The following is a 14,831-nucleotide window of genomic DNA, read 5'->3' on the forward strand; positions in this document are numbered from 1 at the left end:
TAAGATATTTTTTGAGAAAACCCTCTCAACCTATCTTGAAACTTTTGGGGTTATTCATCAGAGTTCTTGTTCCTACACTCCACAACAGAATGGAGTGGCAGAAAGGAAGAACCGGAATGTGGTTGAAGTTTCCAGATCATTCCTTTTGCACCCCATGTTCCTATAAAATTTTGGGGAGATGCTATCCTTACTGCTACCTTTTTGATTAACTATATGCCTTCCCGGGTTCTTGGCTTCAAAACCCCCTTTAGCCTTCTCTTTTTGGATGAGAATCTCTTCTCTCTTCCTCTCCGTGTTTTTGGGTGCACCTGCTATGTACATGTTCACAGCCATCAAAGGCACACATTTGAACCTGAGGCTCGTAAATGTGTTTTTCTGGGATATGCCTCCACGCAGAAGGGATATTGCTGTTTTGATCCAGTTAGTGGGAGCCGTTTTGTTTCTCAGGATGTCGCATTTGCTGAGTCTACTCCTTTCTTTAGGATTCCTCCTGAGGGGAAGAAATCTGAGGAACCCTTTGCTATGTCTCCAGCAGTTCCTCTTTCTGTTCCTTTTGAGCCATCTGATGAGGTGTCCACTTCTCCCACTGGGCCTACCTCCAGTGTTCCTGTTCCTCCTCCTCCACCTCATCCTCTTGTAATTTCTCCTCATCCTGTTCTCCAAAGGTGGTACCAAAGACACCGTTTCAGACATGGGCAAGTTGTTTCCACTCCTACAGATGAGCCTCTTGCTCCTCCCATCGTTACTAAGGTAACTGGTCAGCCCTCCTCTAACCCATCTACTTATTTCCTAGACCTTGATCTTCCTATTGCTCTTCGCAAGGGCAAGCGGAAGTGTGTAGCCCATTGTATCTCTAAACACTTGTCCTATAGCCTTCTATCTCCTACCTATTATTCTTTTCTTGCTTTTGTTTCTTCCCATTTGATACCCAGGTCTGTACCAAAAGCCCAATTTAAACCTGAATGGAGGGATGCTATAATGGATGAACTGGATGCTTTGCATAAGAACCATACTTGGGATATTGTTGACTTGCTAGAAGGGAAGGAACCAATGGGACGTAAATGGGTATTTGCCATTAAATATCATTCTGATGGCTCTATTGAGAGGTTTAAGGCCAGGCTGGTTGCTAAAGGCTACACTCAGATGTATGGTATTGACTATCTTGAGAACTTTGCTCTTGTGGCTAAGATGAACTCAGTTCGGGTTTTGTTGTCCCTAGCTACTACTTTTGAATGGCCTCTCCACTAGTTTGATGTTAAAAATGCCTTCTTGAATGGAGATCTACATGAAGAGGTCTATATGTCTTTGCCTCTGGGAGTGTATGGAAAGGAAATGCAAGGGAAGGTTTGTAAAGTTCAGAAATCCATTTATGGTCTCAAAAAGTCTCCTCGGGCTTGGCTTGAGAGATTCAGGGCTGCTCTTGTCTCATTTGGTTACACACAAACTCAATCTGACCAAACCTTGTTTTTGAAAAGAAGTGGCTCTCTGGTGACCTTCCTGATAGTTTATGTTGATGATATTGTGGTCACAAGTAATGACACCTAGGAGGTCAGTAAACTCAAAATTTTTTTTGAACTCTGAATTTGAAATGAAGGATTTAGGAGATCTCCATGTTTTTTGGGCATTGAAGTTGCTAGATCTAAGGATGGTATCTTCATTTATTAGCACAAATATGTCTTTGGCTTCCTTCCTGAGACTGGTAAACTTGGTGCTAAACTAGCCTCCACTTCCTATGTAGTTAGTGTTATTAGTCAATTTATGCATTCTCCCAGAGATATTCATTTAGCTGCTGTAAAAAGAGTTCTGTGTTACTTGAAAGGTACTCCAGGGAAAGGAATTCTATTTGGCAAACATAGACAGATGAATCTAGAAGCATACACTGATGTTGCTTGGATAGGATGTATTGATGATAGGAGATTTACCTTGGGTTATTGTGCTTTGGTGGTAGGGGACATTGTTTCATGGCGGAGTAAGAAACAATCAATAGTTTCCATATCCTCTGTAGAAGCAGAATACATGGCAATGGCACATGGTGTGTCAGAATTACTGTGGTTACGATCACTTTTAGAAGAATTGGGGGTTGACTATGAGAGGCCAATGATGCTCTATTGTGACAACCAAGCAGCTATCAATATTGCACATAATCCTGTTCAACTTGGTAGAACTAAGCACATTGAGGTTGATAGACATTTTATACGGGAAAGAGTTTCCTCAGGAGAACTTTGCTTTCCATTCATCGCCCCAGAAGAACAGTTGGCTGATATTTTGACCAAGGGAGTTCAAAGAGGGAAGCTAACACTCTATATACGCAAGCTGGGCATGGTTGACATCCTTACTCCGCTTGAGGGGGAGTATGTCATTTATTTATTTGTTAGCTATTGGGCCTATCTTTATGGGCCTGTTATTTCTTTTTTTTAGTTCTCTTTATGTTGTTGCCTAGTTGGTCGCCCACTTAAGGGCATACTTGTAATTAACCTAAGATTGAAGTTTAACAAAAGGATTAGAGAAGGGTGGGAAGAGATATTTGAACTCTTCTTCTTCCCCTTCTTTTCTCCATCTTCTTCCTTTGTGCTGCTGTTATCCATTCTTTCCTTCTTTTGTCTCTAAATGTTACCAAGTTTATATCAGTTTTACAGGACTGATTTACATCTGACAGGTTCTCAAAGAAGATGGCGAATTGGAAGAATTATATCTCTCTAGGGGGTTAGGGTCACCCTAATCAAGCCCACTTTATTCAACCTGCTAATCTACTACTTGTTTCTAAAATTCTTTAGTTGCCAAGAAATTGGAAAAGATCATGGGATACTTCCTATGGGACCCGGGTGAGACTGTGTGGAAAAGACCGTGAGAGACTTCCTATGGAAAGGATCATTTGATTAAGTGGGTGATGGTGTACTGAAGAAAGAAGTATGGGAATCTAGGAATTTGTCGGTTGGATAATCGGAATGTGGTGCTTCTAGGAAAATGGTTGTAGAGGTTCCCTTTGAAGGCTTATTGATAGTTGCATGCTGTGATAAAGAGTACACATTGGCTTGGATGTTAATGGGTGGGATGCTGCTATTGTTTTGAGATCCACTTCTGCTTGCCCTTGGAAAGCCATTTCCTCTCTTTCCTACCTGTTTTTTTAAGTAAATTAGATTGGAACATTGCCAAGCCAAGTTTGTTTTCCTTATCTTGGAACCTTGACTTTAGAAGGGGATTCAGGGAATGAGATCTATGTAGTATTTCTTTACTTGACTCCTTGAACAATTCATCTTTGGATAACATTTTTGGTGATTTTTGGACATGTGATTCTGGATTTTCAAGGCTTTGTCTCCAGCTTCCTCCTCTAATTCAGGTTTTGTCTCCAAGGCTGGTTGGTGTGGTCCCCCACCTTTGATCTAGGGGTGCTCATGACATCTGAGAAACCAGTAATCCAAACCCAAAAATCAGGTTAACCGATCAACCACTTGATTCAGTTTGCTTTTGGTTCAAATTTTTTAAAAACCAATAGGTTTTGTGCAGTTTTAAATGTGTGCCCACTGTTTGGTTCACCCTTACTTTGATCCAGGCTTTTTACTAGGAGATTGCTAATTAGAAAATCAAAACTTATGAACATATTGAAAAAGACAAAAGCCTTTTTGGTGCTTATCCCCTAGCATGTCTCTTCTATGCAAAGCTGATTGTTGAGTCTACCTTGCCTTTACTACTCTCTTGACTTTTTGTAGTGGGTATTTGAGCATTCTTCTTTGACTTGTTTAGATGCAAGTGGAATCCCCCACTTGACCACCAAGAAAAAGAGGTAAGATACTTTGCATGAACACTGTAACAGCCATACTTTAGACAGCTTGGGAGGAAAGAATTGTATGAATGTTTAAAGATAAGGTCCTCTCAAGGGAATCTTTGATAGAGATTATTATGGTATGACGGCACATTGAGCAAAAACCTCACCTAATTTTAATCATTTTACCATGGATCATATCATAAGGAACTGCTGGGTTGCTGAATCTTCAATTAGAAGAGTAAGAGCAAGTGAGTAACCATTGCATGGATATCACCTATATATCCTTTCATCAAGATGAATTTTGACAGATGCTGCTTGGGTAATCCCAAAGTCAGGGATTGGAAGAGTCTTTAAACATATAATGGCTATTTAGTCAGATCCTATAGGTTACAGAACTCTACAAGGGCAGAACAGTTGGTGGTTTTACAAGGACTAAGAATTGGTTGGAATATAAGGTATAGGAATGTTGTAATGAGAGGAGATTCGAAGGTAACAAAATACAGATATTGTGTTAGAGAAGTAGAAAAAAGTAGCAGCAATGAATGCAATTGTTTAGTAGACAGCGTTTGGTAACAGCATAGCTGATGCATTGGACAGGCAGGGAACCAATAGGGCTAGTTTTTTTTTTTTTTGGGGGGGGGGGTGGATGCTATTTATTCACCTAGCTATAATACTAAAAATAAAGATAAAGAAGGATGGAAATATATTGGCCTTCATTGGGAAGGACACATTTCTTTTGTACATTATTTAATCTTTATACTGATTAATTAAATTTTGAATGCTACCAATCAAAAAAATGTATTTAATAAGTTTTATTTTTGGGGTATGGTGTAACATACTGGGAAGTATGAAATCATTGGATTCAAGAAAGGATTTACTTATGAACAATTACAACTACACATTTGTTGGAAGACCTGATTATTTTTCTAATTGACATCCATGACAACATCCTTGGTCTTCTTTTCTTTCTTTTTCTCCCTTGTTTTGCACAAAGATATTGCACACATGTAGAGTTAGGGGTTTTGCTTCAAATGAACTTATGTATTGCTTAGTTGCCTTTACTTTTTTGCCGTAAGCTGTACATTGATTTTTTTTTCAGGTCCTACCAAAAAAAATGCTTGATTTTCTTGATGCTCCAGTGCCATACGTTGTGAGTTTATTTTACTTTCCTCACTTCAGATAAGAAATTTTGTGGTCTGGTATTGTATGGGATTTTTTTTTTTCATTCCCATGGTTCATCGGTTTGAAAGGACCTTTTGCTATGGGATTAGATTTCCATCTTACATAGACTATTATTTCATGCTTGTTTTCCTTTAAAGCATTATGATTCTCTGCCTTATGTAGCAATTTCTCTAGATCTCATGTTTAGTGTTTTGAAATTGTCAAGTTTGTGTGATTGATTCTTCATGCTGCATAGATACCATGCACTTACTAGCAAGTTTTGGCTATTCCATGTTGGAAGGAGGCCAGGGATAATAAGAAGTGTGCATTGATTGAGAATGGTGCCTCTTCCCTCCAATGCTACAGCTGTTTGTAGCAGGTGGGTATTTTTTTATTAAGTTCAAGTCAGATCGTAGTATTGACAATACAAAGCTTGCTTGGTTGCTCAGAGGTATACACAAGAATATGGTATTGATTATGAGGAGAGTTTGATGTGACCACCATCCATCTTATATTTGCCCTATCTGCTTTATGCCAATGGCTAATATTTCAAATGGATGTCACTAATGCTTTCATGGTACTCTAAAGGAAACCATCTATATGAAGCCTCCTAGATACTATGTGGATTAGCCTTCTGTATACCACCTCAAGAAATAGTTGAAAAACAGTCCTAGAAGTAGGGACTGTGCTAGAAAACAAAGAAAAACTAACAAGAGAAGATTAGAGAAGATTAGAGAAGAAGAGAGAGAGAGAGCTGCGACAAGAAGGGTTAGAGGATGAGGAGTTTGAACTTAACCTCCCTCTAACACTCTAATACTCTTTTATTAAGTTAGTTTTTTAGTAATTACAAGAGAGGTCCTTAGTTGGACAAGAAATTACAAAAAAAGGAACATAGAAGAGTATGGGCCCAGAATAAGGCCCATTACAGAGAAGAACATAAAGATAAAATACAGTAACAGCCTATGGGCCATTCGGCCCATCTTCTCTACACTCCCCCTCAAGCTGAGCATAGATGTCAATCATGCCCAGCTTGCTAGTGTCATGATGAAGCCTTGCCTTGGAAATGCCCTTGGTGAGAAAGTCTGCCAATTGTCCTTCAGAAGTGACGAATGGGAGACACACTTCTCCGGAGGAGACTCTTTCTCGAATAAAGTGTCTATCAACTTCAATATGTTTGGTTCGATCATGTTGTACCGGGTTGTGAGCAATGTTGATGGTAGCCTGATTATCACAGTACAACATCATGGGTTTGTCATGATCAATCCCAAGTTCTTCCATTAAGGACCTTTGCCACAACAATTCTGAGACTCCATGTGCCATGGCTCTATACTCTGCTTCTGCGAAGGATCTGGCCACAACAGATTGTTTCTTACACTTCCAAGAGACAACATTACCAGCCACCAGACTGCAATATCCTGAAGTAGATCTTCTGTCATCAATATTTCCAGCCCAATCAGCATTAGTATAGGCTTCAAGTTTCAAATGACCATGCTTGGTAAATAGGATTCCTTTCCCTGGAGAGCCTTTCAGATAGCACAAAATCCGTTCTACTGCTGCCATATGAGTATCTCTAGGAGCATGCATGAACTGGCTAATGCAACTGACAGCATACGCAATATCTGGTCTAGTCATGCACAGGTACAGAAGCTTCCCAAGAAGTCTCTGAAAAACCCCTTTGTCTTCCAACAAAGTTCCATCTGTAGTTGAAAGTTTGTGACTCATATCAATGGGAGTATCTCAAATCCCCCAGATCCTTTGGGAAATAAGAATCCCATCCTTGGATTTGGCAACTTCTATGCCAAGGAAGTATCTCAAATCCCCCAGATCCTTAATCTCAAATTCTGTACGGAGGAAAGACTTAAGAGCCAGAATGCTTGAGGCATCATCACCAGTCATTATAATGTCATCAACATACACAATGAGATACACTGCTAGAGATCTACTTTTCTTCACAAACAGAGTATGATCTGACTGTGTCTGAACATAGCCGAATTTAATAAGTGCAGCTCTAAATCTCTCAAACCAGGCTCTAGGAGATTGTTTAAGACCATAAAGAGATTTCTTCAATTTACATACCTTTCCTTGCATATCTTTCCCATACATCCCTGGAGGAAGACACATGTAGACCTCCTCATGTAAGTCACCATTCAGAAATGCATTTTTTACATCTAACTGATAGAGAGGCCAATCAAAGTGAACCGCTAGAGATAAAAGAACCCTCACAGATGTCATCTTGGCAATAGGGGCAAAAGTCTCCAGGTAGTCAATCCCATATGTCTCTGTGTAGCCTTTTGCAACAAGTCTGGCCTTGTACCTCTCAATAGTTCCAACAGCCCTGTATTTAATGGTAAAAACCCACCTGCACCCAACTGGATCCTTCCCTTCAGGCAAATCCACCACCTCCCAAGTACCATTTGCATGCAGAGCATTCATTTCGGTCTCCATGGCATCTCTCCATTCTGGAATCCCAAGAGCTTCTGAGACAGACCTAGGAATGGGGTTAGAAGCAACAGAAGAGAGATAGACAAAGTATGAAGGAGAAAGCAGGTCATAAGAAAGGTGTTTGGAAATGCAGTGTGCAGTACACTTCCGCTTCCCTTTCCTAACAGCAATGGGGACATCAAGGTCTGGGAAGGATGATTCCAAAGGAGCTGAAGCAGTACCTGTTATCTCATCTGTGATTGGGAATGTATGAGCTTCATCTATTGTAAAGGAAACTACTTGCTCATTCCTGGATCTCTGCCTTTGATACACTTTGGGATTATGGATAGGACGAGGGGGTAAAGAAATAGGGGCACTAGGACAAGAGGTATCAAGTGATTGATCCTCCTTTGACTCATTTGGTGAGGATACAGGTTTGTCAAGAGACTCAACTGGGACAGGAAGAGGAAGAGCAAAAACTTGTGACAGACTCTCCCCCTGTGGACAATGTCCATCCTGAGAGGAACCATAAAAAGGAGAAAGTTCATCAAAGGTAACATCCATAGATACATGTCGGGTGCCGGTTTTTGGATCAAAACAACAATAACCCTTTTGTGTGGGGGAGTAACCAAGGAAGATGCATTTATGGGCTTTCAGTTCAAACTTATGTCTTTGCACACTTGGAATGTGAACATAGCAGGTACAGCCAAACACACGAAGAGGAATTGGGAAGAGATCCTTGTCTGGATGAAGAAGACAGAAGGGGGATTTAAACCCTAAAACCCTGGATGGCATACGGTTTATGAGATAGGTAGCAGTAAGTACAACATCACTTGTCTGCAAGTGACTTCTCCCCCTGTCTTAGATTCTTCACATCACTTCTCAGTTTGTAAGCTCTGGCAACATTCAACTTTTGGGAGTAAGTTTCTGCAACACTATCCCAGATTTCTTTAGCCGAGTTCATCCACAGATAATGTTGACTAATCTATGGCTGCATTGAGTTCACAAGCCACCCAATCACTGTGTAGTTTTCTTGCACCCATCTCTCATAAGATGGATCATCCTCTAGAGGAGCTTTCTTGCTCCCAGAAATAAAACCCCATTTTCCTTTGCTACAAATATGGATTTTCACTGATTGTGACCAAGCCAAGTAGTTGGTCCCATCAAGCTTGACTGTAGTTACAGCCTGCATAGAATCGGTTGGGGTTCTCAAAATCTGTCCATATTCAACAACATTCTTGTTTTCAAGGTTTGAGAAATCCATCATGCAAAGTTTGGTGGTAATTCTTTCTTTACTGTTTCAGCCTTCAAAGGACACCCAACAAACCTCCAATCACAAGGTATTTCAGGTTCCCAACAGTCGTTGCAGTACTTAAGAGACCTTTTGTCGAACACTCAGTGTGCAGTACTTAACAGCCTACTGTTAATTAGAAGAAACCACTTCAAAGTGTTCAGTATAGGTCCAAGAAGAGGCTGGGATGAAGATGAGACTAGTATTACTTAGTTTTAGATCAGTTTCAGCAGCTTCTTAGTCCAATAATCAGCCGAATAGCACTTCCAAAACAACCCAGAAATTTCTGAGTAGAATCAGTCCAGCAACAGTGGGCCGAATGGAGGTGGGCTTTAAATGCTTTAACAGTCCCCCCAAACAACAAAAAATAACCCAGCAAAGGACTGAGAAAAGACTTACAGTAAGAGAGTCTCTGGTTTGAACTATAAACCAGGTCAAACACTTGTTCTCTGAGATAACTCCGAAATCCTTTTTCTCTGATTTCAAATCAGGCCAAACAACTTGTTCTCTGATTCTTCCTGGTCACCGAACCCTTCTCCAAGTGTATAGAAACTTGGGCACCCTCCAATGACCTCCAAGAACCAGGCAGATGACTGTAAACTTTCAGCCCTAGAACCTCCTCATGTAGTTGGCTGAACTAGAACCACATGAGGGACATGCCAAGCAATGGCCTGCTCTGATACCAAGTTGAAAAACAGTCCTAGAAGTAGGGACAGTGCTAGAAAACAAAGAAAAACTAACAAGAGAAGATTAGAGAAGATTAGAGAAGAAGAGAGAGAGAGAGAACTACGGCAAGAAGGGTTAGAGGATGAGGAGTTCGAACTTAACCTCCCTCTAACACTCTAATACTCTTTTATTAAGTTAATCTTTTAGTAATTACAAGAGAGGTCCTTAGTTGGACAAGAAATTACAAAAAAAGGAACATAGAAGAGTATGGGCCCAGAATAAGGCCCATTACAAAGAAGAACATAAAGATAATATACAGTAACAGCCTATGGGCCATTCGGCCCATCTTCTCTACAGAAATCATTTATGGATCGAAACGTGCTCCTCATGCTTGATTTGATCACTTCCATCATGTCCTTGTGGGGCAGACTATCAATAGAGTAGTTATGGTTCCTCCCTCTTCATTTTTCATTGCTCATGGGAAATCATACTCTTGCTTGTGTATATGGATGATACTTTTATCACATATTATGATGTAGAAGGTATTTAACATCTCAAAGTATTGTTGCAACCATCCTTCAAAATGGACCTTGGACCCATGAATTAGTTTGGACGTTCAATCTTATTCCACGGCCATTTTTTTAACCAACGAATACAAAGGATCTCATTCAGCTTGCTCATCTCACTAACACCAAGAAAGTTGACAATCCCATGGAGCTCAATGTCAAACTTTACTGTGATGATAAACCTCTACAAGATCCTTATATTGACGTCTTATTGGTAATTTTGTTTTTCTCACCGGTGACACACATTCCGCATGCTGTACAAGTTGTTGACCAGTTTGTTAAGCTCCTCATCAACCATATCTCTCAGCTTTTCATTGAATCATTAGATACCTCCATGATTCCATGGGACTTTAGAGAGGTTTATTCTTCCCCTCTTTCTCCACAATTCATCTTCATGCCTACTCTAATGCTGATTGCGCCGGTTGTCTTGATACACATTGCTCAACAACTGGATGGTGCATTTTTTTAAGTGATTCTTATCTCATAGAGGTGTAAGAAACAACGTACAATCTCTAAGTCTCCTCTGAGAAGCTGAATATTGTGCCATGTCTGCTGCCTGTATCAAGATTACTTGGTTAAGAAGTCTCCTCCAAGAAATCCACATTCCACTCATTTCTCCTACTCCTGTTTATACAAACAATATAAGTTCTATTCACATTGCCTTCAATCCTGTTTTAGATGAGCACGCCAAGCATGAGGTTGAATTCACTTCATCCAGGATCTGTTTCTTGCAAGCACTATCACTCTCCTTTATGCTCATCTTGCCGACCTTTTCACCAAATCTATTACATGTGCTTGTCATGAGTTTCTTTTGACACACATACAAGGGGAAAAGACAAACACACACAAGTGGATCCATCTTCCATGACATGTCTCCTTGATTACCAATTCTTCCTATGGCCAGTTCATTTTCATTTCATCCCAAGTCATTAATGATCAATTGAGAGGGATAAATGCATGCTTTTACACCCTAAACAAAGGAAGTAGAAAATATTGGCATTCCAAAATGATTGAAACAAGAATAGTAGAAAGTGCATACCATGGTTGCATGAAAAAGAAAATGATCTATTTGGAAGGGTCAATGTCCTACACTTCATCCATATTCCCTCCCTATATATCCAATGAAGAGCTAGCAACACTGCTCTCTACATTTTGTAAGTGTGCATTGTTTCTTGTCTGCCTATTATTGACAATATCATCATCCTTTCTCTCCCAAGAAAGTATGGTTTGATTGACAGTAATCTTAACAGATGACTGTCGTTCGTGTTACCCTTCTAGGGTTTCAAATATGCATAAAGAAGTAGAGCTTGGAAGGGTCTATCAAATGTGTGAATAATTCGATTAACCCTAGTTCAGTTCTAGGTCTGAGGTAAGTAAGAAGAGAAGAAGAAGAAGAGAAAGAAGAGAAGAGAAAGAAGAGAAGAGAAGGAGAAAGGGTTCGGTCTGAGAAGAAGAAAAGTCACGCATTCTCAGCTGACCCACTCTATATTTATACTCTTTTATTAGATTACAGAAAACAGATTTGTCCCTTATTAAGTATGAGGCACACAACTTAAACCCAAACAAGATAGACAACTTAACCCCAATTAGATAGACAAAAGTATTAACTACCCTTGTACTATCAATTCTAACACTCTCCCTCAAGCTGGAGAGTATATATCTTATAATCCCAGCTTGCCACATATCTAATCCACTCTTCCCTGACTTAACCCTTTTGTAATCATATCTGCCCATTGGTTTCCTGAACTCACATGAGCTGTATTTATCACTCCACCGATCACCTTTTCTCTTACAAACTGGCAGTCAACTTCGATATGCTTTGTTCTCTCATGAAAGATTGGATTAGAAGAAATGTGGACAACAGCTTGATTATTGTAGTACAACCTCATGGGTCTGTTTATTGAGAACCCCATTTCCTGTAAAAGATTTTTTAGCCACACTAGTTCACATGTAATATGAGCCATAGCCCTATACTCAGCTTCTGCATTGCTTCTTGCCACCACTGTTTGTTTCTTGCTCTTCAAAGTTACTATATTGCCACCAAGGAAGGTACAATACCCTGTAGTGGATCTCCTGTCAGACACAGATCCGACCTAGTCAACATCTTTATACCCCTCTATCTCAAGAGTTCCTCCACTCTTGTATAATAGTCAACGACCTGGAGCTCCCTAGGACTGCTTCCCAATGTGGAACCCGAGGATGCTGTGTAAACTGACTCACCATGCTTACTGGAAACAATACATCTAGCCGAGTAATAGTTAGGTAGTTCAAGTTACTCACCAATCTCATGTACCTTCTAGGGTCAGCAAACTCTTTACTTGCATCAATAATCAACTTAACATTTGGTTCCGTAGGTGTTTCAGTTGGTTTGGCACCCAACAACCCTATTTCTTCAAGTAAATCAAGGACATACTTCCTTTGGCACAAGTTAATGCTATGCCTTGACCTTGCAACTTCTATTCCTAAGAAATATTTCAGCTTACCCAGATCTTTTGTGTGGAAGTGATCCTGTAAAAAGCTTTTCAACCTATCAATCTCATTGCTGTCACTTCCAGTTATTACCAATGTTTTAAAACGTGGAGGCGTGACGCAAGGCATTCCACTACCTAGAGGCATGAGGTGTAGTTCAGAATGCAAGAGGCATAAGCCTTCCAAACACAAGGAGGCGTAAGCCTCCTTTCCTTTCCTTTTTTTATTCTTTTATTCTTTTTTTCTATCTTTTTATATAAGATGTGCATGAGGCGTACGCCTCTAGTTTCTGATTCATGGTTGAACACAAAATGGTCTACTTGGCACTGTTTCATGCAAAGTTCTTCACTACTTGGCTGAATCTGCCAAACCACGCACATGGAAATTGTTTCAGTCCATAAATCGCCTTCTTAAGTCTGCAAACTTTACCATCCTCCCACTGAGCAACAAATCTTGGTGGTTGCTCCATATATACCTCCTCAACAAGATCACCATGTAAGAAGGCATTTTTTATGTCAAGCTGAAAGAGGGGTCAATCTTACATTGCTAGTAAAGAAATCAATGCCCGAACTGAACCAATCTTAGACATAGTAGAAAATGTCTCCGTATAATCAACACCATATAATTGAGAATAGCCTTTGGCCACTAACCTAGCTTTTCAATCGTTCCACACTACCAATTGGAAGATATTTCATTGTGTAGACCCACTTACATCCAACGACATGTTTCTCAGGAGAGAGAGTGGTAAGTTCCCATGTGTGATTGTGTGCCAGTGCAGACAATTCCTCTTCCATTGCATGCTGCCACCCTAGAAAAGTGATGGCTTCTTAGACAGTCTTAGGAATGGAAACACATGATAACAAGGATATAAATTGTCGATGGGAAGTGGAAAGGTGAGCAATAGAAACATAATGAGAAATAGGATGAGATGTACAACTACGTTTACCTTTCCGCAATGCAATAAGAAGATCAAGGTCAAAAGGAGGAGGTGCAACTGCAGGTCCCGTTGACGAGGGTTGAACTGGAGGAGGGGCTGGTGCTCTTCTGTGAGTATACCCTTGTGTGATTAGTGGCTTCTTAGTATTAACCTGCACTGGAGAAGATGATGACTGAGATAGAACAGAAACCGTAGGAAGAGGGTCCTCAACTGGAACTGAAAGTGGAAACATAGGAGCAGGAGGAGGAACATCATTACTCGTGAAGAATGGAACTAACGTCACCACTACCAACAATTGCATGGTTAGCCCATGTGGAAGGTGGGCCATGTAGATCATAATAGAAATTAATTGAATGTCCTTCCCTGCCACAATGTGTACACTTCCTAGTAGTGTGCCCTCTTCCTCTACCACGGCCTCCCCCTGAGTCACGACCTCCACCACTTTCACTACCACAACCAAACATGGGACTACCCCCACTACAACAAACACTTATCTGTTAAAAGATGTGGTACTCTCTATGGGTCCCAGGGGAATCCTACAAAGCCGAGAAACTACTTCCTCAAGTGTAGGAAGAGCAGAACCTCCCAATATTTGTGCTCTAACTGGTTCGTATTCTGATTTCAACCCTACTAAAAACCTGGTTACATCAAGTTGCTTTCGATGTTGTTGCTGAATTTTGACATCCGAAGTGAGGGGGCGATAGACATTAAATTCATTTTTGAGGTTCCTTGTACTAGCATAATACTCTTCAAGGGTTTCTTTGCATGTTCCCATATTTCCTTGGTTGTATCTAAGAATATAAAATTTGCACTTATCTTGGGTTCCATATTGTTCCATAACCCTGTCATGATTTGGGCATCCTCTTGTTCCGAATCATCAGACATTGGAGATTCAGATGATGATTTATCCTCCTTCACATGTTTCACCTTCCTCTTGGCCTTGAGAAAAACCTCTACCGACTTGGCCCATGGCACATAATTTTCACCATTAAGTTTAATTAATGTCATCTGCACAACTAAGTAGTCTGAGGGGACCATCACACTTGATTTCTGATCACTACCACCATCTCCGGTTGCTGCCATGGTGTTCTCAATACATGTAACTATCAATTACTCTTCCTACTTTGAATTATTAACCAACCAAAGAAAAATATTTCTTCTGTTAAGTCAACACTACTGCAGTCTACACATCACCTTACGACACTCTTTCAACCAGCCACCATAAAAAAGAAACTACCACCATCTATTCAGACCCATTCGGCCATCTCCTTCAAAAAAAAATTCCTCACACCACTATTGATAGCCAACCACCATAACTACAACAAACAAGGAAGAAAACCCTCTTGAAACTGCTCAGTAGAGGGTCTGAACCACCATACACACGACCGCACAAACACTAGGGCTGTCACTCATGGTGACAACAATCTTAGAATCACCAACCTAGGGCTGCCACACCTTCCTAACACCTGTAATGGAGATTGTGGCAGTCCTGGAATCACCAATAAGGTTGCCACAGCCTTCTACTTCGTGTAACCGGACCATAGCTCAGAAAAAATG

General features: G+C 40.4%; 1 protein-coding gene across 10 annotated transcripts in view; it reads left to right on the forward strand.

Moving 5' to 3' along the window:
- The window catches only part of LOC148878641 (DENN (AEX-3) domain-containing protein), a 167,624-nt gene that overhangs the window by 79,003 nt on the left and 73,790 nt on the right, over window positions 1–14,831 (forward strand). For all 10 annotated transcript variants that reach the window (XR_016103269.1, XR_016103270.1, XM_088957786.1 and 7 more), the window contains exon 14: window positions 4,863–4,913. Coding sequence is in view for 8 of the 10 variants with exons in the window: in XM_088957786.1 (XP_088813912.1) it covers window positions 4,863–4,913 (51 nt within the window). In the remaining 2 variants the exon portion in view is untranslated. The remainder of the gene's footprint in view (window positions 1–4,862; window positions 4,914–14,831) is intronic.

This window comes from Nelumbo lutea, chromosome 1, assembly GCF_056320005.1.
Source record: "Nelumbo lutea isolate HS-2025 chromosome 1, American lotus-T2T, whole genome shotgun sequence".
Lineage (NCBI taxonomy): Eukaryota > Viridiplantae > Streptophyta > Magnoliopsida > Proteales > Nelumbonaceae > Nelumbo > Nelumbo lutea.